Source organism: Doryrhamphus excisus, linkage group LG3 (genome assembly GCF_037039965.1).
Source record: "Doryrhamphus excisus strain RoL-2023G ecotype Guam linkage group LG3, RoL_Dexc_Guam_v1.1, whole genome shotgun sequence".
Taxonomy (NCBI): Eukaryota; Metazoa; Chordata; class Actinopteri; order Syngnathiformes; family Syngnathidae; genus Doryrhamphus; species Doryrhamphus excisus.
This window is the reverse complement of record NC_136359.1, coordinates 20,197,683-20,224,442: the sequence shown is the minus strand read 5'-3', so window position 1 is coordinate 20,224,442 and position 26,760 is coordinate 20,197,683. Positions and strand designations below refer to the sequence as shown.

The 26,760-nt window shown below is 39.5% G+C and overlaps 1 protein-coding gene across 5 annotated transcripts in view; it reads right to left on the bottom strand.

Annotated features, from left to right (window-relative positions):
* ncor2 (nuclear receptor corepressor 2) overlaps nucleotides 1-26,760 on the bottom strand; it is a 100,456-nt gene that overhangs the window by 55,004 nt on the left and 18,692 nt on the right. For 4 of the 5 annotated variants that reach the window (XM_058071587.2, XM_058071592.2, XM_058071590.2 and 1 more), the window contains exons 1-3: nucleotides 14,587-14,847; nucleotides 2,319-2,514; nucleotides 237-352 (exon numbers count right to left, since the gene is read on the bottom strand). In XM_058071587.2, coding sequence (XP_057927570.2) covers nucleotides 237-352; nucleotides 2,319-2,423 — 221 coding nt within the window. In that variant the 5' untranslated portion in view covers nucleotides 2,424-2,514; nucleotides 14,587-14,847. Of the gene's footprint in view, nucleotides 1-236; nucleotides 353-2,318; nucleotides 2,515-14,586; nucleotides 14,848-26,760 lie in introns of those variants that run through there. The other variant, XM_058071588.2, reaches the window with a different exon arrangement.

Genomic DNA, 26,760 nt, shown 5'->3' with positions numbered 1-26,760 from the left:
ATTATTGCCGGTGTTAATTGGATTCCTATTTGTGAATTTATTCAAAAGATTAACTTGTCGTAGAGAATGTCGTCATTTTGGTTCCTGTCCACACGAATATGGCTATTTTAATATTTGAATTGGCCTCTGCATACAGAGGTTTTTGCTTTTAGAAAACTCCAGCCAGGGTGAGGATCTTCAGTGTATTGGTGTGCTTGCCATTTACAGAAGATGAATTTAGGAAGGATGAACCATACCTCTCACTTCCAGGCTGGAATTCGGAAAGCAAGGAGGGACGGCGGCGATGGGGCTGAGCCAAATGGGAGCTGTAGTCTCTGGCATGATGAGAGTGGTAGTCCACCATTCCCACTTCCTAGAAAAGCAAACGCAACAAATGTTTAATAAATCATAAGGTGTATGAGTAGAGTCAGTCAAGAGAGGGTGCCGTCCTTTCGAGGGGGATTCTGCACAGACTACAGTCAGTTGTAGCTACCACCCACTAAAATATACTGCCACACTTGAAAACACAACAAACATGGGAAACAGTCTTGAATATTATATCGAGTCTGTTGTGTATAAAACACAATTTGGTGTCAATTTCCGCAATTTTGCTGCATCCAAAACATTTGGTACTTTGACCAAACTCCAACTAAACATGTATGTGTCACTATGGTAACCAGCATAGTCCGCACACAATGTAACTAAAATTGAACCGCGGAACGCTATGTACAAATGAGCCGACATCTGCGTTGCCACACAATGTGAACATCAAAATTGATAATTACGACACTGATTCAAAGTCAAAAATATGCCGTAATGTTAAGAATAGGGGTTACTTTATTGTAATGGTAATGGTTTAATTTGATTTCCACATGCATCATGTTACAAAGGAATACATAATTAAGTTCACATTTCCACATGTCCAAAAAGAGTAAGAAGAAGCATAGCTTATTTAATCCTACCCCCCATCCTTTCACATGTATCACACAACATTTATTCACTTTAGTCACAGAAAATAGCAATCTTTCCTGCGGTATCAAACTGATGACAGTCAGTTAGCTCTAAGTCAGAGTGTGTAGCTGCACAAGCCGTACAAGCTCTGACATCGTGGAGAGTCAATGCGGGTGTTGCCGATGTGAGCAAAGAAAATTTGTACAATTTGACTTGTAGATTTATAATCAGATGTGTGAAAATGTTACTCTAGTTTTGTTCACTTTGCAAGGATTTTTCAGGAGCAAAATGCCAATGAAAAAGTAGAAAAATGTACTCACACTCTTATTTTTTCACTCGCAGTCTAATTTCTCTGCACATATGTGAGTGAATTAGTTGCACTGTACAGTTCTGTTTATCCCTTCCATAATTTGATTCCACATACTGAAATGCTGTGGGTTATTAGCGTTGTTCTTGCATACAAGTTTTTCTTGAAGAAAAGTACTGTGTATATACATTTGTAGTTCATAGGTTATTGTTAGCTTTTTAGTTTAGCTTTTTCAAAATGTACTAATCAAAAAATATTTGTGATTTTAGAAATACATTATCATTGCGGATTATCCTCATTGATTCTTTTTGCAGTACATTTAGAGAGTTGAAGATTGCTTTTATAGTTATTACCCCATATCGCCACACAATAATTTAAATATGGTGCAACCAGAGCACAATGAAGAGTATGGAGTGATTTTTGGACAACAAATTTATTCAGTATTGAAGTATTCCTTGCCACCTTATGTTGTATACTTTGTATAGGAGATTTCCTCTATTGTAATATGCCTATTGGTTCGAAAATAACTTGATAATAACGCAATGAGACTAACCCAATTTGTTGTAATGTCCAGCTATTACTTCTTAATTTTGTTCACATAAACATGGCAACAGCAATAACATACTTTACTACTACTTCCTTTTGAAAAACTAACAGTTCATATACTGTATGTAACAATGTATGTGTGATACAGCTGACACCTTGCGAGCAAACACAATATCAAGATATAAGCCCAGTGACAATAAAACTTTCAGTCCAGTGAACCTCTTTAAAAAGACATGCCTCCAATACAGAAGACATAATCTTGATAATTAGGAGGTGTGGGTGGAAACAGTCCACTGCACAATCACAACACGAACATCAAACAACTAATGAGGAAACCAAGTTATGTGCACAACATTGTGATTTGGAACCTTTGTAAAGTTGGCCCTATTGGTCAGGCCCTCACTAACATATGAGGGTAATGCCTTTTGCTAAATGTCAACCAAGAAGGCAGTGTTATAAGTACAATAACCAATAGCAATTTTATTGAAGCTCTGTATGAGAAACCACTAAATGCATTGTGTGGCAGACCGCTTACCGTGTGTGCCCGCTGGAGCTGCAATGGTAAGGCAGCCGGGTTTGGCAGGTGCCGTGTGTCCACAGTCCTCCGGCCCGGTGGCATAGACTGGGGATGAGAGGACATCCTGGCACAGCCTCTTCCTCTACAGATAGGAAGTGTGTGTGGTCGCGGAGCAGATGCGTTGCATTATTGGTCGTTTGTTTTTGCCAGCAAACTATAGGAGGGAAAAGAAAGCAATTTTGTATCATCAAATAATAGAGCTCAATGTACCAAAGATAGCAGAAAATCAATCCTTTTCATAAATAAAAAAGGCTGGTGTAACTGCAGCTGACACACAATTTAATATGAAAGTAATACAGGACTTGAGGAGTAGAATGCCTAATAGCAGAAGCAGTCATCCACAACAATCAATAAAATCTACTTCTTATGGTGCCAGAAACCCCACATGCTCTCCAACAGTAAAACCATCCACTACGCCTACCAATCTGACTGCTTACACAAGAACATTTTTGATTAAAAGCTGACTGTTTTGGCCGTACCTTTTTACACCTTTGCACTTGTTAATGTCACAGAGCGTTTCAGGATGCCCGCTGACTTCATGCAAGTTGTGTGTGAAATAAGGACAACAGCTAAGTTTCGTTCAAATTTAAACAATCTTATAGAAAAATAGGCACCGGAATAAAATAGTATATTCTCTTTTTCAAATAAATATAGAAAAAGTTAAATACGTATGCTGTTCAATCTTCAGTGCAATCATGCTACACTCCCAGCAGTCTCTCTATATCCGGGTTAGCACCGTTAGCGCTTCCATCTCACGTTCTGCATGACAACAGACGGGAAACATGGTTGATGCCGTCTTTATACAGCAACCTTTATCCCGTCACCGGCACGCACCAGCACTCATTCGGCACTCATTCACTCTCATGCAGCCTGCTACCACAGCTTCAAAAAAATCCTGGGAGAAACCCTGGGTGGTCTACAATAATAAAAAAACAATACAAAAATTTGTTTTGTCCACCTATTAAACATTTGGCCTGCCAAAATATTTCTGAGTTGGCTAATCAGATATTATGACAATTAGACAATGACGTCATTATGTAAAGTATCTGTAGACATTTGTTTGGTTTTTTCAGCATTTTCCGGATTACAATCTTTTTTTTTTGGTCCGCTTTAGGCCTTTACAATCCGGATGCCCTACATGACGAATAATGCTTCGCAGTGGAGATTTGAACCTGAGGCATCCGTGTCCGAAGCGCCCGAAGTCCAGAACGCTAGCCACTACACCACGGCCACTATACGATTTGCAGCAGGCGAATGGTATAAGAGTTGATAATGAACGGTGAAATGCTTTTAACATACAACCATGTGTTTGATTCCGAATCAAGTAATGTTGGAAAGTTTGTCGGCTAATCCAGCGGGATACTGGCTCAGTGGATACAGTCCAGTGTGATCTGCCATTGACAGAATAAAATGCATTTATTTTGCTGATCGGCAGTCAGGAACTCCAACCACTTGTGCCTTGGTGGCGTCTAAGGAATTGTAAACAAACGTGACTTTCCTTTTAAGGCATTGCTAGCAAGTAAACAGCGGAGCAGCGCTTGGGGGAGGGTGGGAGGCAGCAGAACTTCGGGGAGGGCAGACAGCTTCGCTGGCTTACAGCCACGCCCATATAAGGAAGTTCGCCCCTCTGTGATGTAACAAAGGGGCAGTTTTACCACGCCTTTTGAAACTCAGCGTTTTTAGTCATCCCAAACTTCTTTTAGGGTTCACTTCCAAATGTGCAAACCACATTATCTGAAACTTTGGCATCGTTTAACACAAGAATGAAACACTCTAAATACATTTATAGGTCAGAAAAGTGGGGGGAAAGCATAATAGGTCACCTTTAAGTTAGTCTTAAAATTTCTTTTTTGTTAATATTTTTGGATGAAAGAAAGGCTCTACAAACACAGGCTCGGTGCCATGATATTGGAAAATACTCAAGGTCTTTGCTTAAGACTGCTTGTGCAATCAACTGTGGCTTTAAATGTTTTAAAGAAACGACTGTGTACTGATATCTGGGATAAGCTGATGTAACAGAATAATGGGATGTGGTAAAAACCTGGAATAACCTGGCTGTTGTTGAAATAGCACACGAGGAGAAACACATGATGTTAATAGAGCATGCTAATATATTAGACAGAAAGCAACAACAGGAGCAAGACAAAAAAAAAAGAGGGTGAGATTAACCCACCACTGTTTGATGCATGCCCATTCCTCAGACATTCCCCAGAGAAGGACAAAAACAGAGTCTGGAGGACAAAAAACTTGAATCAAGGCAAGGGGGCCAACGCAATAAAAGAGCTCTGACATAAACTCTGAGGCGAATGGGGCCTTCCAGACGAGAGGCTAAACACATGCACTGGCACTGCTACAAACACCCACAGGCAAACTGCTGGCTCAAAGCCAACAGTGTGGATGAACTCTGTCACCTCGCTCTCTCACTCTAGCGCACTTTACTTAGGCACTCCTTGGACAGCACTGCAAAGTAGAGGGGGCTTTAGCCTTCAGTAGTGCAAGTCAATACCTCATTGCACCCACCCCCACCCCCCACTTTCCCAATGAATTGTGGAATGGCTGAGGAAATTCTAGCAGAGAACACAGGGACTGCTGCTTTCAGGGTTCCAAGGAAAGAAAGACGCTTCCTTCAACAACAGTGTCTACTCACAGTACTGTACAAAAATATCAGGTCACCTTGAGAGGCTGTAGTGACAAATAAAGCAAGCTGGGTAAAGATAAAGTCCAATTTACACATCATCAATGAGCAGTCGGACCACCTTACCGATATTTGAATCAGAAACATTCCGTCAGTGTGGAACTTTTTCAGAGTGAATGTGAACAACAGACACAAGCCATCTGAAATCTACTTTTAGTCAGAGCTCTGTACCATATTGGCACCAGAACCAAAAAAAAAACTAGATTACAAGCAACTACAACTTTCTGGCCGATCACTTATCTTTAAAAAGCCTGAGCTGCCAATTCTGATTTTGGTCTATACTAGGGTTGGTTGATATTTTCTTTTATATACACCGGTATAGATTCTTCCAATGTTACGAAAATGACTTATACCGGTATAAATGACAATGTCATTTCAATAAATAAATCACAATGTCAGATGAAGATGTTCAGATTCTGAGTGAAAAAAAAAACACAAGAAGAGTGTTTATTTTGAACGCATCTCGCCTTAGATGTAAATAGACATTGTCCACACACGGAACACACTCAGTCCTTCAAATTAAGAATGCCGTTTGCCTCATGTCTGCGTACACAAAACAAGAGAGTATCTTCCATATGCAGTTGGAATTGCATGGATGACATCTTCCTTAATGACAAGCACAGGCATTACAGTTGGTTGAAGATTTAGCAACAATGTGTGCAGAGGCTGACAGCCCATTAAAAAAGTTCGCGAGTTTCTTACCAATAAATAAATGTGCTTTACAATTTGAGACAAGTGTATTTCATTATATGGCTTAAGGTTAAGACTCTATTTTTAAATTCTATATTGTTTTATATCGTCATATAGTGATACTTCCCAAAAATATTGTGATATACATACATATGTTAAGGTCCATATCGCCGAACCCTAGTCTCCACCATTTTTTTAAATAACTGAAAGCATACAATTTCAATGTCCCAATCTTATTTTGTGAAAAACAATTGAACAATACCATTGAGCAATACCCGTGACACAATACAAACTTGTTATAAGCAGACATGGGGTAGTTCTCCCAAATAAAAATTACAAGTTTAAATGATTGCAGTCCAAACTATGACACTATATCAGTTCCTTCAGTCTTTTATTTTTCACATTTTAAAAATAAACCAAACAACAGGTGACACTGAAAGCCTGATTTGAGCCTCTTACCAAAAATCAAGTGCACAGCAAAAAGTTGCAGAAACCTGCAGAAACCTGTCCCACTTTGGTCAACGGTCCTTGAATCCATCTAACTTTCCCTCACGCTGCACAAATACACTACGACTATATTGTATTTTTCCCCTTTTCTTTCACCTCATATTTGGTCCCAAATGCTGATAGTAGGTAGAAAAACATAAAGGTAAGAACGGCCTCCCAGCCTTAGTTATGGTGTGTTCACCTTGAACACCCTCTTTATATCTATGTTCAGCGAACTTTTGTTAATCCTCCTGGAATGATGGCAAGATCTTAATTCATTTGCGTAATTTGGTTTTTCACTGTAGTGGACAGATGGCCGCAATGTTGTAGCATACAGGAAGTATACCTACCGGAGGCGAGGCGGCGATTAAGCATACGCACTGTACGTATTACGTAATGTTCTCCGACTGGTTTATCATTTCCAGCATATGTACTGTACATATTACGTACTGTTCATGATTGGTTTATCGCTGCCAGCTTATGTACTGTACGCATTACATATTGTTCTCTGATTGGTTTACAGCTGCTAGCGTACGTATTACATCCCTGTGTCAGCGACGGTGCTTACCAAAAGCACATTTTTACAGATTACAGATTATAAGGCGCTACGATTATTTTTTTTTTTGAAAATTCAAGGCTTTTAAGTGTGCCCCATAGTCCGGAAAATATGGTATTATTGTGTATCAGCTGTGTTATGAAAGTCTACCTGCAATCCAAGCTAACAAGTAGTGTAGCAGGAAATAAAACTGAGGCGTGCACTTGTCTTCTGGGCTGACCTAGTTCCTCTTCATGCTACTTAATTATTCAGGAGCTTTGAAATGTTCTTCTGTGTGGAAGCATGCAACCCGAGTGGCTCTGTTTGCCCCTTGTGACAGCAGCTTCACTGTGATTCTATTTAAGCACACGTGTCCACAATGAGCGTGGAATACACACACACACACACACACACACACACACACACAATAAACATAAGAGTCAATCTTCATTTGATAGGTAGGTAGGTTTTGGGATCCTCTAAAACACAGCTTTAACATGTTATGACAGGAGTGAGCTCCCTAACCTGTAATTACACTGTACTAGTACTTCTACCTTTCACTGTGCATGTCCCGGACTACCCTGAAACACATGTCCTTCTTTCCGTCATTATGCCCAACAACAAGCAGAAAAGTCAGGCTCATCAAATAACAAATATAACGCTACTGCTACCCACAGCTGTGGCCTACGCACAAATGAGAATAACGTCCTGTAACATTCTGTCATCTGTGTTGCGCAACAGAGTCAAGTGAATCACTTACCAAAGAGCCATTTGTAATCCCTGTTAATGCGGGAGTCTGCATCTCCTAAAAAGGGGTGACTGGTTTTAACTGCAGCTGAAATTCTCAGGCAAGAACATCACAATAGAAAGCTTTGTGTGAAAGATAAATGAAACACTTGGGAACTAAATACCACTGCAATTTGAGTTTCATGTAAAAGTTGTACCGTGGTGAAATCAGCTACCTTCACTCTATCTTTCATTTATAAGGTCTAATGAAAGCTATTCGTATTGCAGAGCATTGCTGAAGTGTTGGGATGACACTTCCTTCAAATGTTTCTGAATAAGGAAACAAGATTGTGGTTACGATTAAAAAAAACTGTCATTTAAAGGAGAAACATTTAATTTGGAAACACTAAAAATTTATTGGTATTTTTTCTTTTTTTTTTTTAATGATTTCTTAGGGGAATGTGTATGCGGTTTTGGGTTGTAAAATACTCTGGTAACCATTTTTCAAGCCAAGAGCCATTTCTTTGGGCCAGCAGAAAAAAGAACTAGTTCAAGATTGATCACTCTCTTTGCACCAGCCCTTCTGCTGCCTTGGTAGTAGACATTTCTAAGAAAAGGAGGCAAACAGAACAAAATTAGTGTTTAAAACTTTGAACCGCCTTGGTTTTAAAAGGGATATATTTGAATTGTCGAATGGCACACAAATTTAAAGTCTTTATTTACATAAGCAGCATTTTGCCGAGCTGTCATAGAAATATGAAGATAGATATGTTTTTATTATCATCAGTGTGACAGTTCTTCCACTAGGCTATCCCAAAAAAGGGAAAAGTACAGTGGGATTGTGTTCCGTATTTTTTTTATTGTGACTTAAGAAATACTAGACAGCTGCCGTTTCTCAGTCGCTGAGAATGAAGAAGGCTGGGAGCAGGCTGTACTCCTGGGAGGCAGTTTCATGAAGTGCCTCATAGATCCTCCTTCAGTTTCTGCACTTTATGTTGGGGAATCATAATGTGCACTGTGGCAAATTGGGCCATTTACCTTTTACAATTGTTTCTTGCGCTGCACTTTGTGGTTTAGTTGTGTGTATTGTGAAATGCTCATCAATGCAATGGACGGAAATAATAAGCTTACTGGATGTGCCTATATACTGTATATAGTATGTCTGAACTGTTGTATTTATCTGCAAAGAAGTGTTTCCTGATCTTACATTTCAAAGAACAATTTGAAAAGCTTGCACCTCATTCATTCTTGTTAAATCAGAAAAACAAAGACATGACAAATGTAAACAAAACAGTCCATAAAGCAACTGTATTAGACCTGTTTGTGATTTGGATATCATAGCATCATCAAGATACAAGCTTCGAGAAGACTGATAGAAATGCAGTCTAAATGAATGCACTGATAGAGGGTTGCATGTGCATATACATAGCTAATTTAAGCATGAATGAGCTGCAGACGTTCAACCTGTTTTGGTGTATTGTTTGGTAAACCTACTCACAGTGTGGATATGGGTTACTTGGAAGTAGACATGAATAAACAATAAAAATCAAAAATCCGATATAGGCATTAAATATACATTGGGCCTGCAGTTCATAGTGCTTGTATAAAATAATTGTGACTTCAGTTGTGGCCGGTTTATATGCAAATTTTTGCAAATGAGCCTCAGATAATCGTGCAGCCAACACAGATGATTCATGTTTTTGACAAAATACATACAGCAGGCAAAAAGGGAAAACAAGTATGCTTGTTTGACACATAATGCCAGTTAAATCAAATTACATGACTAAAATAAGTGGGGAAAAGTAAAAAGTAAAAACTCACTAAAACACTGACATGTCAGACACTGAATTGAGTGTGACCGTTGTGTAACATTATACTGCATAAAAATATCAACATCGGACTCAGCTCACCCCTTCAAGGACGAGCACCTCACACGCCCACCCCCAACCCCACACAAACCAAGCGGGAAGGAACCGAGGACACACGACAGACCACCCACAACAGCAAAGAACCGGGCACCCAGTCTTAGTCACCCAACCCCCCCAAAAAGTCTTTCCGCCGACAGTGCCCACAATGACACCCCCAAACCGCCACACACCACGGACCAGTCATGCACCCCCGAGGCAACCACGACCGCCACCAAAGGACCACCGAACAACCCGGAAAGTATCCACAATTTTTTTTAAATGTACATTTAAATGAAATGGCATATTATAAATGTTTTGGAAAAGTGGTAAGTGGAACAAAATAACAATTAAACAGCCTGTCAAAAACCAATGATGTAATAAACAGAAAACCACAGCTCTTACTTAAGTTGCTTTTTTTTATAAAGGAAACAAAATATACTCGCTTGGTAGCAAAACCATGCTGTGCAAAAATTTAAATTAAAAAAAAACTGACCTGTAAAGGCCAGAGAACATGCATCAATATTTAATAGTCAAAAAGTTTGCCCACAAACAAGTTTTGAATAATTCCCACTATACCTCAATATGGCAGAAACGATCCTTATATGATATGATCATGATGATTATATGATGATTCATATTTCTGTTCATTCATTCAATAGTATTTCAACCAGATTACATAACAGCCATCATAAAAACTGCATGTTAACCGACTAGTAAGCATCGAGTTGAGCAACCATTAAAGTTACAATAAAAAAATAAGCCAATGACACCACTTGTCATTTAGTCACGCAAATAAAAAAAGTAAATAAAAAACATGATCAGTGCAAGCAAACACCCAAGTAACTTTTCCACCCAACCTACACAAGATAACGGATTCAAATACAATAGGTGGCGATTATGAAAGGTTTATGCATATTACTGCATAGTTGTTTATCCATCCAGAGGACTGCTATCGTGGTATGTAAGTTGCCGTTCCAACGTATACCCGTCACAGTGTTTGGCCACATTTTTGTCATTTTTTGTCATTGCCTTGTCACTTTCTCTAACCTCGTCAATCTCCCTGCGTCTTTAAACACTCACTTCCTTCTTCGTCCTTTGTGTGGGCGACGCATGTGCGTTGGTGACGTAAACGATTCCTCGAAGTAGGTTTTCAAAATGGAATTGTTAAGTAGTGATGTAATGATATTTGATTAGGAAAAAATCCTCTGCTATATTTTGATTTGTGCTGATATAGATTGACTATCGGTATCAGTCCATACTCAAGGCAGGAAATGTGAAAAAAATTGTGTGGCGACACTCCTCAACATTATAGCTTCTTGTTTCACTTTTAAGCAAGTATGACTTCGGAATTGAAAGTAAATAATGTGACCTGACAAAGGTTCTTCCCAAACTTCTCAGTACAAACTTACAAAATAAACTGTTGACATTTCAACCAGTTGTGTTTTTTTTTTTATCTTAGAATTTCACTGCGGGGTATATAATTGGTGGCATGTTTGAATTGAATCAGCAGTGCATAAAAATGATCAACACAGATGAGAAGCAATCATCCCAAACAGCAATCACATCAGGATGTACCGTTAGCAGCTGGCTGAGCACAGTGCTGACTTGTGATATATTGATGCCATCAACTAAAAACTGTATCATGTTAATGGCACATCAAAACAACTCGAGCCATGTTAATATTAACCTCGAAAACATCAAGCTCATGATGCAACACAATTTTCACTGAACTTTTAGGGATAATTCTTCAGACAGCAAAATGAGGAAGCCATCCTCCTTCTCGGTTCATTGTTTCAATATATGAGCAGAAATTGAACTAGCAGTGTAACAGTCTCCCTGAGGCACTACAGAAAGGGATTATCTCTGTACCGGTTAACCTTCTGGATAAAGCGGAGATGTCGCCTCATTCTTGTTTGCTGACACAACAATCCGCACAAGGAAGGCAAAGTCACTTCATAATACAGACACAGTCATGTAGTATTATAGAGAGTGAAGTATTCTTCATGTCAACAGTCATCTCTAAAGCAGGTGAATAACAACCATAGTTTAATTATTCCATATATAAAATGGTGCTAATCTTCCAAGAGCCTGCTCACTGACAGAACCATTAAATAACAACTTAAGGTAAATGCACACAGTTCATGTTCAGTCAATAGCGCTGTAGTCCAATATATTTCATTAGGCCTACATGCACAATTAATCATTAACTCACAGTGAATCATATTTTCTGTTACAGTCTGTTTAACTTAAAGATAAGATTAACAGGGCTTGTACACAGGCAATAAAGAAGTGCTATTTAATTATCATCAGCATGGCCGCTACCCTCGTGAGGATACGCAGTATAGAAAATGGATGGATGGAATCGCTCCTCCACATGATATATCATAACCACCTAAAAGAAAAAATAGAAAAAAATCAACAAAAAAATGATCCACAACAGTGTCTCCCCTACCATTATATCAGGCCCTGCCCTCTAGCAGCTATATTCGTGTACCTAATGAACACATTTCATTTCACTCATTCAATCCCAGCCATTTTTCTAAACCTGTCTGTCTCGGGACCGGACATTTTTGATGGAAAAAATTATAAGACCACTTTGTTTCTTCAGTTTCTTGTTCATGTTAATGCCTGGTACAACTAAAGGTACATTTGTTTGGACAAATATAACAATGCCAACAAAAATAGCTCATAAGAGTACAATTTTGGGGAAATACAATGTTTATAGTTATTCATCAAAGAATATAAGCAATTTTGGAAAAAATCAAGAAAACCAGTAAATCTTAAATCAAATTCTTTGTTATTTATGTTATCATTATTTCTGTCTAAACAAATTCTTGTCCAAACAAATTCACTTCTCAACAAAAAAAGGGAGAAAAACAGATGTTTGTGGAAAGATAAATTTCAATTATAACTTTCACTTTGACACTAAAATTTCTCCTCAATGCACAATCTCTTCCATGCCTTTTCACTTACTGGTTTCTGTGCAGCGTGTATTTCTATGTGAAAGTTGCAGTCCGAGTTCTTATAAAAAGGCAGTTCTGCCATCTTGTGGCAGTTTTTCCCGCTTAAAACTGCCCCAAATGTGCTTGTCAATGCCTCTTTTCACCTCTAGCACAAAAAAAGAAAACATAAAAGACATAGAAATACATCTTTGGGAGAGAGCAGTCGGGTTGAAAAAAAAGTATAAATACGTCTTTGGTAGCAAATTAGTTAATGTGATCACTCCCCATGCAATTTATAAATCCATCCATCAATTTTCTATGCCGCTTATCCTCATTGGGGTCGAGGGTATGCTGGAGCCTATCCCAAGTGTCTTCGGGCGAGAGGCGGGGTATACCCTGGACTGGTCGCCAGCCAATCACAGGGCACATATAGACAAACAACCATTCACACTCACATTTTGGAGTCTCCAATTAACCTAGCATGTTTTTGGAAATTGGGTGTGGCCCATATGGTAACCCGCAGTTTATGACAGCTGAAATAATACAATATATAGAAATAGAAATAAACAGAAATGACACTAATGCTTAAAGTGAGGAAAACTGCAGTAAAACAGGTGGTGTACAGTGAAATGATAACAAGCAAACAGACTGAAGCTCAAATAGAAAACACTGAGTGCAGTGTGCACGGCATACAAACTGTCGTACTACAGTGGTACCTCGGTTCACAACAACAGTAAATACCAAAATAACTGTTTATGTATATAAAAGAAAAAGATTTTGTAAAAGTACATTAACTTCCAAGTGTCGTGTCAGGTCATGTTGCACTCGTGTGAGCACTGAGATGCAGTGAGATATCAAAATACAAAAATAACACACAAAAGCTTACTTTTTTTCAACAGGATGAAAAAACATGTTCACTGCTTATGGCTGTGCAAGTAAAAATAATTACAAACATACATAATTAGATTTGGGTATTTATGTTGACACAATACCTGAACGGGGAGAGCAGAAATAATTCAGTATTGTTATGTTGTTATTCATTTTAAATAAATATGTTTCACTTTTGTTGTGTTGTAGTACATGGTTTCAAAATTATACTTCATTCGTTTTTAATGGCAACACCTTTTACAGGTGTAATAATAACACTGTTGAAGTGTGATTTATCTTTCCCTAATGTTTCCATACCATCAGAATCTCATACTTTCCCATGCCTACTTCCAAGATTTCCAAATGGTTTAAAACACACTCTGATAATTGTCATTCATTTGCTCTTCAACTGAATCCTTGTGGCAATAAGGGGAGAAAATAAATAGTGTAGCTATGGATTGATAAAACCAAAGAAATGATACTGGGAAGCACACACAGTACCCCAATAAAGGTTCCAGTAACTCTATGGCACTGATTATGTGATAGTAGTTAAATCACATGGGTAAGATGTGTGATCACAGTAAGATGTTTTTCCCATCGTTCAACTGGCCTCGCATCAAACAAACACAGTGACATGATACAGGAGAACACAACAAGACCTGCCTAATAATTCGGTCAAACTGTTAGATAACGTTGGAAACCACATTCGATGCAGTTATACAGTGCCAAATATGATTACATCAACTACTATCAAGCTGCAATCAACAAACTAACCACACGTTATCACATAGAACATACGACAGACTACAGTAAAGTTTCTCCAACCAATGTTTACAAACGAAAACAGGGCGCTTTGTGCAGTGGTGAGCCTGCTAGCAAAGTTAGCCAAACATTACACTGTCACGTAAAAAAAAGGTGATCGGCATGATTGAAACACGTAGTATCTCGGCTGTACGTTGAGGCATGCTGTGATTTCAGATCAAACAGGAGAATGCTGTTTGTGTAATGCTGTAAAAAAAGACAGCTTTAGCCAGCAACCACTGCTCTGACAGTTAGCTTAGTCAGTTAGCACTGTTAGCCGCTAGCCAGCTTAGCCTAGCCATGTAGCACGTGTTGGTGATTTATAAAATAATCAACTTTAGCTGACAATCGCTCGCTAACTAATGACGCTGCGGTGACGTTAGAAATCAGATCGACCCGACGCATTCGTGCCTTTAATCGATTCGTAAAACAAGTATGTACTGTTTACATAGTAGCCTAGAAAAGGTCAATACGGCTACATGGGTTTCTACTCCAAAGAATGGCTCCACCGGGTTGTCCAACAACAGAAGAGGCAGACCACCCCCAAACCGACAGAGTGCAATGGAGGCTAACTAACCTTAGCGGCGGAGTAAAAGAGCGATCATCCGACGGCGTTGTTTTGTTGACGCTAACGTCCCAATCCTCGTCAACACCGAAGGGTTTCGATTAGAGATCCTCTCACTTCAATGGCACCCGTCTCCTGTCATTAAGTCCACACGAAAGAGTAGTTTTCCTTGTCATTTGTTCCGCCGAAGGTTGAGCTATGTCGTGCCTGGTCTAGCACAATGCACTGATCTGCTGCTACTCCCTACGGCCGACACTACAGCATTAGGACTACAGAACCGCCCCCCCTCTCTCCCTCTCTCCCTCTCTCCCTCTCTCCCTCTCTCCCTCTCTCTCTCTCTCTCTCTCTCTCGCTCTGGGCTGAAGGACGCAACACACATCCAAGTGAATGTGATAGTGAATGATAATGATCATGTCCTCAAGTCACATTGCACTCCATTTATATGCTCCCATTCCACTATTGTCATATGTTAAACTACATGTCTACTGACTGACCTAACCACTGTGAAGTCACGACTCCTGACCATTTCTACCCTTAGGTTACAAATACCTTTTATTTACAATGTACACCGTATTATCTATTCATTAAACCCTGTTTATTCATTCATTCATTCATTCATTTTCTACCGCTTTTCCTCACAAGGGTCGTGGGGGTGCTGGAGCCTATCCCAGCTGAGGCGGGGTACGCCCTGGACTGGTGGCCAGCCAATCACAGGGAACATTTAGACAAACAACCATTCACACTCCCATTCATACCTATGGACAATTTGGAGTCGCTATAAACCCTGTTTATGTTATTTGTTATTTTACTCCTGTCTTGACAATTGTTCAACGCGGGAATTATTTATTGTTTTATTATTTAATGAAAGTACTGTATTATTGTCATGCATGCTTTACTTCTGTCATCATTACTCCATGACTGATTGAGGTGATTGCCAGTCAAAGTGGGGCATCTAAGAGGTACACCACCTCAGATCTTGTCCGATTCTATCAGGGCGAGTTCCAAACACCTACAACCTCTACTTAGGCCATCGTTAGCTGGCGTCCCTCTCCAGCAAGCAAGGAGTTGTGGGGGGGGGGAGTGGCAGTCAAACAGGGACTTGAAGATTTCTATTGAGGTAGCAGTGGAAATCAGCAGGTATCAGCAGGTAGGCTATTCTACAGTGTTGGAACCTAAATACAAAAGGCTCTAGAGCCTGCATACTTGTGTAGTTGGGAGATCAAGATCAGGTATTGACCCACGCGGGATGACCTCTTACATGTTGACTTTCAGTGTCACAATAATATCAAATTTATTTGCATTTATATAGGTTATAGAATTGGTATTTGGCAGCTGTTGGATGCAAGCTTCCAATATACAATCCAAGGAGATTGTGGAAAGTGGCCATCACGCAAAACATATCAGGATGACGAAATCAATCAACCAATTTCTTTGGTTCAGAAAAAAGAAAAACATCAACAAAGGTCAGGAGTAATATGGAGAAGGAAAGTGTATCGATGTTAAGATCTATTTAGAAAAGAGCCTCTATGGATGTGAATATGGCACTTGAACACTAGTGTCCTTCATGGCAGAGGAAGCATAACCCATGTTTGTAATGCTACAAGCTCACTGCTGTTTCGTGATCATGTGAGGTAACTGAAGATGACTGAACAAAATGCTAAGCGATTAATTGATTACAACAAACATTAATCATTAACTCCATAAATATGTGCAATAAAACCAGACTTGGCTCCCAACACAAAGGAATTGAGACAGCTTGGTCGATTATTATTACAAACTGTGGCCTCATCAACATATTTCATGGTCCATTCCACCCACCTGTATATTTACTCTGACAACAGTCTAAAACTGAGGTTCCAAAAGGGGTTAAAACCGCATACATCTGTGCTGTTTGATGCCCACTGAGAAGTACAAGCTGTGAATACAGCAACTTAACATTGAAGGATCACATTTTAGAGATCAGAGCGCCACACGCTGTGTACATAGTTGGTGACCAGTGCTGAAGCCTGGTGCTCTACTAAATGCTGTGAAACCTTTCGTGTGCTTCATACACTTTTCACCACACACACTGCAGGTTGAGCATTCATTGTATGGTTCTGAATGAAAACTAAATCTGCTGGTGTTGATAACACATAGAGTATGCATTTGTAATATCGTGTCCCATGGTATGATGATAACCACCACATAACTAATATAACATAATATACATAATAATTACAAAAGTGCATTTCTATACATCAGCAAATATGTACATAAGTTCGGTCCGAAAGCAGGGGTGTCCAAACATTTTCCACTGAGCACCACTTATCTATTGCATTAATGGATGAATAATACACATAATATCCGTCTGAATGAATAATACACCCCTGATCTAACTAAATTCAGGTTCAAGTCACATAGCATAAAAATATTTTTTATTGGGTCCTAGTGATGTGGTGCCTGCCCTGCAATTGGCTGTCGACCAGTCCAGAGTGTGCCCTGCCTCTTGCCCAAAGTCAGCTGGGATAGGCTCCAGCATACCCCCACAACCTTAGTGAGGACAAGCGGGATATAAAATGGATGAATGAAAGATGTGGCAACCACAGCTGCCCAGGAGGCCCAATATGAGTGCCCCAATTCGGCCAGGAGCTGTCCGCTAACACTTGTGGATTAGCGATATCATATTTAGAAAGCATCTGAGACTTTGTTATGTCATTCCACTCGGACAACATTTGGGCCAGCAATAAGACTATTCGGCATGTAGCTGACAGGCCGTATATCTTGACCTAAATTTCAGTGTGGCAGCCCCATCGTTGATGTCCGATGAGACTGTTTTTCTTCCCAGTGTTTTTCTTTCTGCTCTGTGGTTTGGGAGACCCCCTCTTAACCAGCAGCGCAACCACCCTCTCTTCATCCAGCAATCACAAAGCAGCAAAGGGAAGCGTTTATTTCAGCTGGGCTTCCTGAGCCTGAGCATATGTCAGAGTAATCGGTCCCCTATCACTGCAATGGCCAATTTGTCAGCTCGCTGATAACACACAAATGTTTCTCACTCACCAGTTTGGACGTCAACAGCGTTTGCATTCAGACTAAGCACAAGAACCAACACGATATCCATATAAATATGAAAATATTCAACACAGATTCTCATCATTTAGAGCCATACTGAGAAGAACTCAAGAGTATTCAACTAAAAAGACACAGCTGAACGGTGGCTTCACCATCCAGTTTGAAGGCTGCCTATTGGTATGTGCATTGCATACAGTCATTGTAGTGCTGACATGGAAAAAACGCAGGAAATCTCTCTGAACAGAGAAACGGCTGGAGGGAAAATCCTAATCAAAACAGAAGTCTTAAAAGACACGCCGCCATTTGAAGTCTCGCCAATTAATGAGCAATCAGCTCTGATTACACTTCAAAGTCTCATATTCCATAGCATCTTTTGCCATGGTCAAATGAATACATCTGCTACAACATGCTGTATGGACCAGGTGTCTAATAATGTATAATATTGGTTTGATAATGAACAATATCAAATGGTCCTGTACAAAGTCAGGCCTGCCGTGATCATCAATCACCGCAAGACAGGCTCAGTGAATGCAGCATCTCACTGGAAAGTCTAATAACTGCCCGCATTGTTGGAATTCCGGCTTAACTTCCTGAGTCTGTCTGCACCTGGCCAAAAGCCAGCATGAGCTTTTCTCTCATGTTTTCCTTTTCTTTTATCCACATCACAGTGACTACTTCAGACAAAAGAGATAAAAGATAATACAATGGACATTTGTGTTTTTAATCATGTAATAAACTATTAGGGTATTTACTGTGCATACTGTAAAAGTTTGTTTGTTTCTTTCGGCTTTTTCCTTACGAAGTTGTCACAATGGATGTTTTTGGTCCGCATACTTTTTGGTTTGAGCCGTTTATATTCCGAATGCCCTTCCTGACGAATACCAATGGTGCTTACTAGTGGAGATTCAAACCCGAGGCGTCCGCTCCAAAGTCCAGAACACTAACTACGGCGGCCCTGCATACTGTATATAGGATGATACAAAAATGCTAAGAAACAAGCATTCACACTAATGCTTTTGCCATTGCAAAATATTTTTATTTAACATCCAGTTCAAGGCTGCCGATTGGTCTGTGCATTGCATACATAACTCAAATTAAACTAGTGGGATATGGTACGCTATTATTTTTCTCAGCCCAAAACATACATTGAAGAGACACACAGATGCCAGTTTTGTCAAAATTATTTGGGGCTTTTTTTCAGAAAACCCTGTACAGTGGACACCCCCATTCACAGGGTTCCGTTCTTAGACCACTTGCGTATAGCAAATAAACACGAGTAACTGAGACTCCCTTAAAAATGTCCATATTTGACATACTAAAGTCTGGGTTATGTTACCAGACAGGTTACCGCTACATTGGTGATTTAAAAGTAAAGACATTGTAAGGTGTTTTCTTCCTCCAGAAGGTCAGCCTTCTCCTGCAAGCACCTTTGTTGGTGCTTCGGTTTCTTGCCAGGACATTTGGGCAGCATCACAGGGCATAAATGCAACCTTAAAAACCACTAAAACTTAAAACAGGGGTATCCAAAGTGTGGCCATTCATTTTCCTTACTAGGGTTGCAGGTATGCTGGAGCCTACTCCAACTGTCTTTGGAGTACAGGCAGGGTACACCCTGGACTGGTCGCCAGCCAATCACAGGACACATATAGACAAACAACCATTCACACTCACATTCATACCTATGGACAATTTGGAGTCGCCAATTAACCTAGCATGTTTTTGGAATGTGGGAGGAAAAACCCATGCACGCGTGGGGAGAACATGCAAACTCAACACAGAGATGCCCAAGCGAAGATTCGATCCCAATCTCCTGACTGTGTGGCCTACAAGCTAACCACTCATCCACCTCAAGTCAAAACATTAACAGAAACAATTCCAATGTAATATAATGAGAGAATAATGTAATTTGATCAGAATAACATTCTATTATTATTATGAGGAAAAACAAGGTCATGTTAGTAACATAAAGTTGAAATATTAAAGAAAGATTACACATTTTTAAATTGTTATATTATGAAAAACAACAACAACAAATTGAAGAATTGAAGAAAATAAGGAAAAAATATAATGCTAAGGGAAAAAGGTAACAATGTTATGGCAATAAAACTATGAGAGGAACATTTACTAAAAGAAAGTTTTAATATATACAGTATATACAGTATATACAGTTATATACGCTCCCTCACTCTATCAGCGTTTTAAAAAAATTAATTCATATTATTTCCACTCAATAAGTTAAATACGGTACACCTAGAAATTTATTTATTTGTATTTATTTATTATTATTTTGATTTATTAGCTGGGATAGGCTCCAGCACTCCCCGCGACCCTCGTGAGGAAAAGCGGTAGAAAATGAATGATGAATGATTTATTTTATAAATACAACAAAATGCCAGTCGTACTACCTCTAGTTGTCAGGTTTTGGACAGTTACGATACCACAGTGTGGACCCCTGATGGTGCTCACGTAGGTCCAAAGAATTCTCAGCTAGTTTGTGTATGCTCAGACACTTTAAAAGGGAGGGGGGACATTGATCACTACAGCGAAATCGACCATCTGTTAGCTTGCGTCCGTACAGTGTGGAGCGGACGTGTTTCAGCAAGATTGTCGTGACATTAATATTCGTCATGAAATGAATACACGCAAGAAAATAAAACACATTCCTGCCATTTGTTTCTTATGGTGAGTACATGTCTGGAGAGTATGATTCACTGCCTGTCTGGTCTAATCCGGTTCTCAGGGCCTTGGAAAAATAAGATGCAGGCACATGATAAGGCATATATTATGCTAGATCTATCAACAGAAGTGAGACTTGTCGGAATAATAGAAGTGTTCGTCATCTGCGATTGCTGCAAATGATGTGATACTTATTCACCTTGTTCAAGCTGAATAAAAATTCCTATTAATGCTGACGTTATACAACAGACAGAAAATACGACATTTGATCTCTAATCATAGATCCTAGTTCCATTAGTCCTCCTTTCAAATAGAAACAGATTAAGGATTCCTTTCTCTTCCCCCCCCCAAGGACAAAAGTGATTCTGGCTGCAGTATCAGGCTAATTGGTGGGGTCAAGAGTCCGGAGGTGACTCGCCTCTGCTCACCCAGCACAAATACGGCTGTACAAGAAGTGCTGTGCAGTGCTGCAAATAAAGTCAGATGCCGAGCCAGCACTAAGTGTTTCACCGCGTCTGAGATCAGCCCAGTCAAGGCCTTTGTCCGTAGCATGATAAGAGGCTCCTTGTCTCAGGTGTGACTCTGGAAAAAAATACTGGCACTTCCAGAAAAAGGGAAGGATGTATATGGCTTGTGATAACACGATATATAGTAGGAAACAAAAGAGTAGTGACATTTTAAGGTGGCGCTTGCAAGGGAGGGGGGTTCGGAAGAGTGCAGAACCCCCATAAATAAAGTTAATGAAATGGCAGTTGAGTGTGGAGAGAGGCGGGATGGCTGGTTGGGTCTTACCCACTGTCTGATTTATCCTCAGTGTCCCTGGGAGCACAGCGGGTACATCCATTACCTCTCTTCATCAATAACATCCCACGGACAGGGCCAAAGGCCTACTTTCTACACTGACACCCACCCAAGGGACCGGCTCTGAAGACTCTCTTGGCGGGGGGAGGGTGAGCAGATGTAATGTAGTCACACATAGAGAGCAAAAATGTCTCAGCTGGGGGATGGGTCACTTTACTTTAAGGGAGCTGCGCAGCTCAACATACAACCCGGTGGTACACTCTCGATGTATGTATCATTATCTTAAAATGGATGAGCATGCATTTTTTTCCCTACGTGTATATCCTTATTCCTAGTACCTTCTGTGAGTATTATGAATGGATGAATTCTGCTACGGGAAGAAATGAGACAGAAAACGAGACATGTGACACAGATAATGGTCGCTTTAAGTCTTTTGCGCCAGAAATGAGGTGAAACATCATAAGGGCTTCATGCATGCGGTTAACAGAGATAAGAATAGAGTGCAACAGCAGATACTGTAATTGAAGTCATCTTACAGCTCGCCCTGTGCATGTATGTGTGTTTAAGAATGATCTTTCATCCACACCCAAATGTCAGCGTTGGTGTTAAGATGGAGTAAGCCATCCCTCTGGGAAGGATTTTTTTTTTTTTTTGCAGCGTTGCTAAAAGTGTGAAGCTTAAGTCTCTGTCGCTTCAAAAAGATGCACAATCAAATCCTTGTCAATAACACATGCATATTTTCCACGCATTATTCATTTAATAACATATTACTTGTCAGACTTTGATCATGTTGCGCATCGCACTGAATGTGTAAAATCAAGAATGTATGTTATCCCAAGATGGAGCGCTTCCTGAAAAACTACATTTGAACTGAATTAGCCCTCATTAATAAAATGGAGAACACCACAATGCCTGTGATACATTTTGGCAAGTGGTAGATCCTGCAATCAGCAGCGTCTGCTCTAAGAGTAAAGAGGCAGTATACGGCAAAGGATGACCTGCTTGTCGCCTTCTGTATGACTTAAATATTATAAAGACATATCAATTAGAGATGCTTAATGTGATACTTTATTTCTAACACCAACACTGGTGGTATTAACCGATACCGCTTTTTTTTTTTTTTTTGCATGTTTGTTTCAATCAGGCAGGGGGAATGAAAAAGAACACAAATGAATCTATCTGCATTTTTATCCAGAATTCTATTTAACAGTTTCCTGCTGTGTCACTCTGCCGGAAGGTTTCATGGAAAATAATTCATTCATCACAGGGCACATATAGACAAACAACCATTCACACTCACATTCAAAGCTATGGACAATTTGGAGTTGCCAATTAACCTAACATGTTTTCGGAATGTGGGAGGAAACCGGAGTACCCGGAGAAACCCCACGCATGCACGGGGAGAACATGCAAACTCCACACAGAGATGGCCTGAGGGTGTAATTGAACCCTGGTCTCCTAGCTGTGAGGTTTGCGCGCTAACCACTCGACCGCCGTGCCGCCCTCGAAAATAATTATGTAATTGATTCTTTAATAAGTCATTTCAATTTATAATGCTAACAAAGAAAGAAATAACTAAGAAAACAACACCACTCAGCCTGAAAGTCCCTTTTTCGAGCTTGGTTTTTACAATGTGTTGTTCCATCTGCGTGTTGTCAGGGCATTCAGAGTTTAGTTCCCTTATCAGTCAAACCTTTTGCAGACTGATAAGATGTTAGAGCTCAGTGTGAAACAAAGCAAACACAGGCTTTAGTCCAATACTTACACAAGCCGTCATTTCTGATAATCAAGACAATCTGTAGTCTGTGGCAGCTTAAATGTGCTATCACCGTGCAAACACTGAAATAATATAAACCTAAATTGGTTGGTGAACTATTATCCTATAATTGCCTTTGTAAGTATAATATAAATATGTTCATTTGGAGTTACATGCATCCAGTTGTTGCTGGGAATATTGGCTTGCTGCTCTAGTAAGAGGGAGGAGAGTGAATGTAAACGCTAAAATTGCTGGACACAAAAGTCAAGCATTGCCGTTAAGCTCAATTTCGGAGAAATTGTCACAGAGTCCCAAGGCAGAGGTAGCAAAAGCCGATTCCTCTGAGGATCAGCAACATCTGTACAAAGCACCAAGGACATCAGTGTGATTATGGCATATCAACCAACACTGTGGTTGGTCACTGTGCAATATCTGATCAACCTCCATGTGCAATATTAAGGGCTCTAAATGCAATATACTAAGTTCTATGTGAAGTATTTCTATAATGCCTCATATTAACTTTCTAACAAGATCTCAGTGTATAGACTGGTCATCTATTTCATCTCGTTTCATATTATCTACATACTGTATTGTTTCTAACTCTGGGAAAAACTGCTGATTTTGTTAATACTTGGGTTGTTTATATTGTTTATTTTTCTATATTGTGTATCTTGTACTGCTTAACTGACTCTGTACTCTTGCTGCTGTGCAATACAAATTTCGCCACTGAGGGACGAATAAAGGCATCTTAATCTTAACACACAGACTGTGTTTACATGCAAAATTGTATTCTAATTTGAACCTGATTCAGACATTATTCGGACGGATGACTCCCTTGTAAAAAGTTTTTTCTGAAGCCAGAATTATTCAGATTAAAAATTAATGTGATCAGTTGCCTCGTGAAAGCCAATAGCCATATTCCATGAAACGTCAAGACATGGCTGTGCAGTGTAAGATCCTATTAAATGGATAGACAATTCTGATTTGCAAAGGCCTATTGAAGATGTTTTAACTTCAGGCTTCTTCAGTTTGAAAATTTTAAATGCAGGGATTCCTTATTTGTGGCCAGAGGCGACATAAACAGGGACTCATCTAACTCATCTAGAACAGAAAAATATGAAATGTCTAGACATGTCCAGTTGTCCGGATTCAACCTTTGCACATTACTATGACCCGGATGACTGAGAATCTAAAGACACATTGACAATTTACTACATAATTTATTTTCTCGTTTTACGGTTTGATACGTGATAAAAATGTTTGGTATGCCCCATGACAAAAATGGTGCATACTGTCATAAAGGTTAGGGTTGAGTTAGTTGTTTCTGTTGACTTTTAATTACTATACAGTATTTTATTTGTGGCTGCACAAAACAGGCTATTCACTGCTATCTACAGCCTTGACAGGCAGCACTTTGCTGATTACGTAAACACAGTAATGTACAACCTTGGTTGTAGTCTGCAAGCCACCGAATGATATTCTAGTAAACAAATGCCTTTTTTGTAAGGGTTGCATTCCATGACTACAAATAGAAAAACTCTGCAAGTAACTGAGATGCATAGAAATCCATCCATCCATTTTCTAAACCTCTTATCTTTACGAGGGTCAAGGGCATGCTGGAGCCAATCACAGGGCACATATAGACAAACAACCATTCACACTCACATTCATACCTATGGACAATTTGGAGTCGCCTATTAACCTAGCATGTTTTTGGAATGTGGGAGGAAACCGGAGTACACATAGAAAGATGTACTGTATATCAATACTGACAACGTAGTACAACAGACATTCCACTGTTCTCAAATATCTTACTTTTTATTTTTCTACACAAAATAAGATGAAAAATAAATAAACAAATCAAGAATAAAGAAAATCAATCAATCAGTAATAAATAAATATAATAATAATAATAATAATAATAATAATAATAATAATAATAATAATAATAATAATAATAATAATAATAATAATAATAAAACTTAAGAAACCCCATATAGTTGGTGGGTAGACTGATTTGAAAATGAAAATGATTTTTTTTTCAGATTAAAATGAACAGAGCATTATTAGAGCCCTAATAAGACATGACAAAACACGACTATAGTCACATTTATACTCTTTTTATTATTGCGCAACTGCAGGGTCTTGAGACACATGCTAACTCGCAAACTAGAGAGCTAGCGACCTAAACGGTAGCCTTCAAGTTATTTCCTTTAAACTTAAATAGTCAAAAACTTACCACTTCCACATGGATAGGGAGGATAACTATTAACAGTTATTTAACCTTTAACATGAACATTAATCAAACGTAATAATTTTTTTCTGGGTACATGATACCATACAGCATCCATATCTAACATTAAGGCCGTACTAACATTAAACTTTCATATCAAGGCGGGGGCCTCAAACTGGTGTCCTGCGGGCCACATTTGGCCCGCGGGCCGCGTGTTTGAGACCTCTGATCTAAAGTATATTCTACAGTAGTACCCTTTTCACTATCACCGCAAAGACACAAAATGGAATGTGCTGCCTTTGAGGAGGGAGATATTTTATTCATATGCTTCTGCCTATCCTTCCTGGCACCAAGGTCAGGTATACAACAGTCCCGGCTGGGAAGAGTGAAAACAAGTCTATCACAACACTGAAGTGTCAGTGTCCTGGAATGTGTCAATAAAGGAATACTGACTCACTCCTGTGAGAAGAAAGGCAACTGTGCATCAATGCAGCATCTAAGCGTTCTCCGTGTTCCTATTTCCACTGGATGTCGTCTTCTATCCTCAAGGCGTGGTTGAAAAATTGTTAACATGAATATCATACAGCAAGGATGCAGGCTATTGTGACTAGAATCCATTGTGACAGATAAAGGCAGTCACTGAAAGAAAGAGCACAGTGGTAAGAGACTAACAGGAGAAGAATTTCACTTGAGACTGCCAAAGTGAGTGAGTCACATCCGATCTGAGAGATTCTGGTCAGATGTGGGAGAGTGGGAGTTGTGTGGGCTGTGGAAATATGATCTAGAGGCACACATCCAGCCTGCGAGCATTTTCGTGTGAACGCCAAGAAATGAATCCATCCACCTTGGAAGGTCCTCAAGGTTTCTCACATTGAGGATGTGATGAGTCAGTAACATGGGTCGTTAGGTGTTTATGTCAGTAAAAGAATGGAGACACTCGGGGGTGGTGTAGTGTACCACAGTTTGTACACCCTGATATTTGGGCTCAAATAACATCCCTTAACAACAATCAGTCGCAATTTTGCACTGAATTGGGACTTTAGTACATATAAATAACACTGACTCACAATCCTTGCAGTGCTGTTTGTGCACTAACTCCCTTAGCTGTGTGACTGTCCATCTCTCAGTAAGGAAACAATAAGGGCTATTGGACTGGGGTATACACATTTTATGTTGTTTGGAGCACAATGTTGTCAGTTTTGCCTTGCAAAAGGTTTGCCTAATTCAAGTGAAGACTGTACTTTTTGCAGCAGCTTTTCCTAATATAATCTTTAATCATCTTGAATCTCAGTAGAGATTGATGGATATGGGTTTTTGAGGACCGATACTGATACTAATTAGTGAAGGATATTTGGTGCGTAAAAATAGCTTTAAAATGTTGAATCATACAAACACTTAACTGCCTATATCATGTTTATCTAAGCCAGGGGTCTCAAACTCAATTTACTTGGGGGCCACTGGAGCTAGGGTCTGGGCGAGACTGGGCCGCATCAGGTTTTCCAAAAAAAAAAAAAAAAAAATGCAACAGAAAAATGAATAAACTTTGCTTTGGTTTCGATTTCCTACAAGAAAAGCTCTGATAAAACATTCCACTGTTCTCAAATATCTTACTATTTTTCTACACAAAATAAGATGAAAAATAAATAAACAAATCAAGAATAAAGAAAATCAA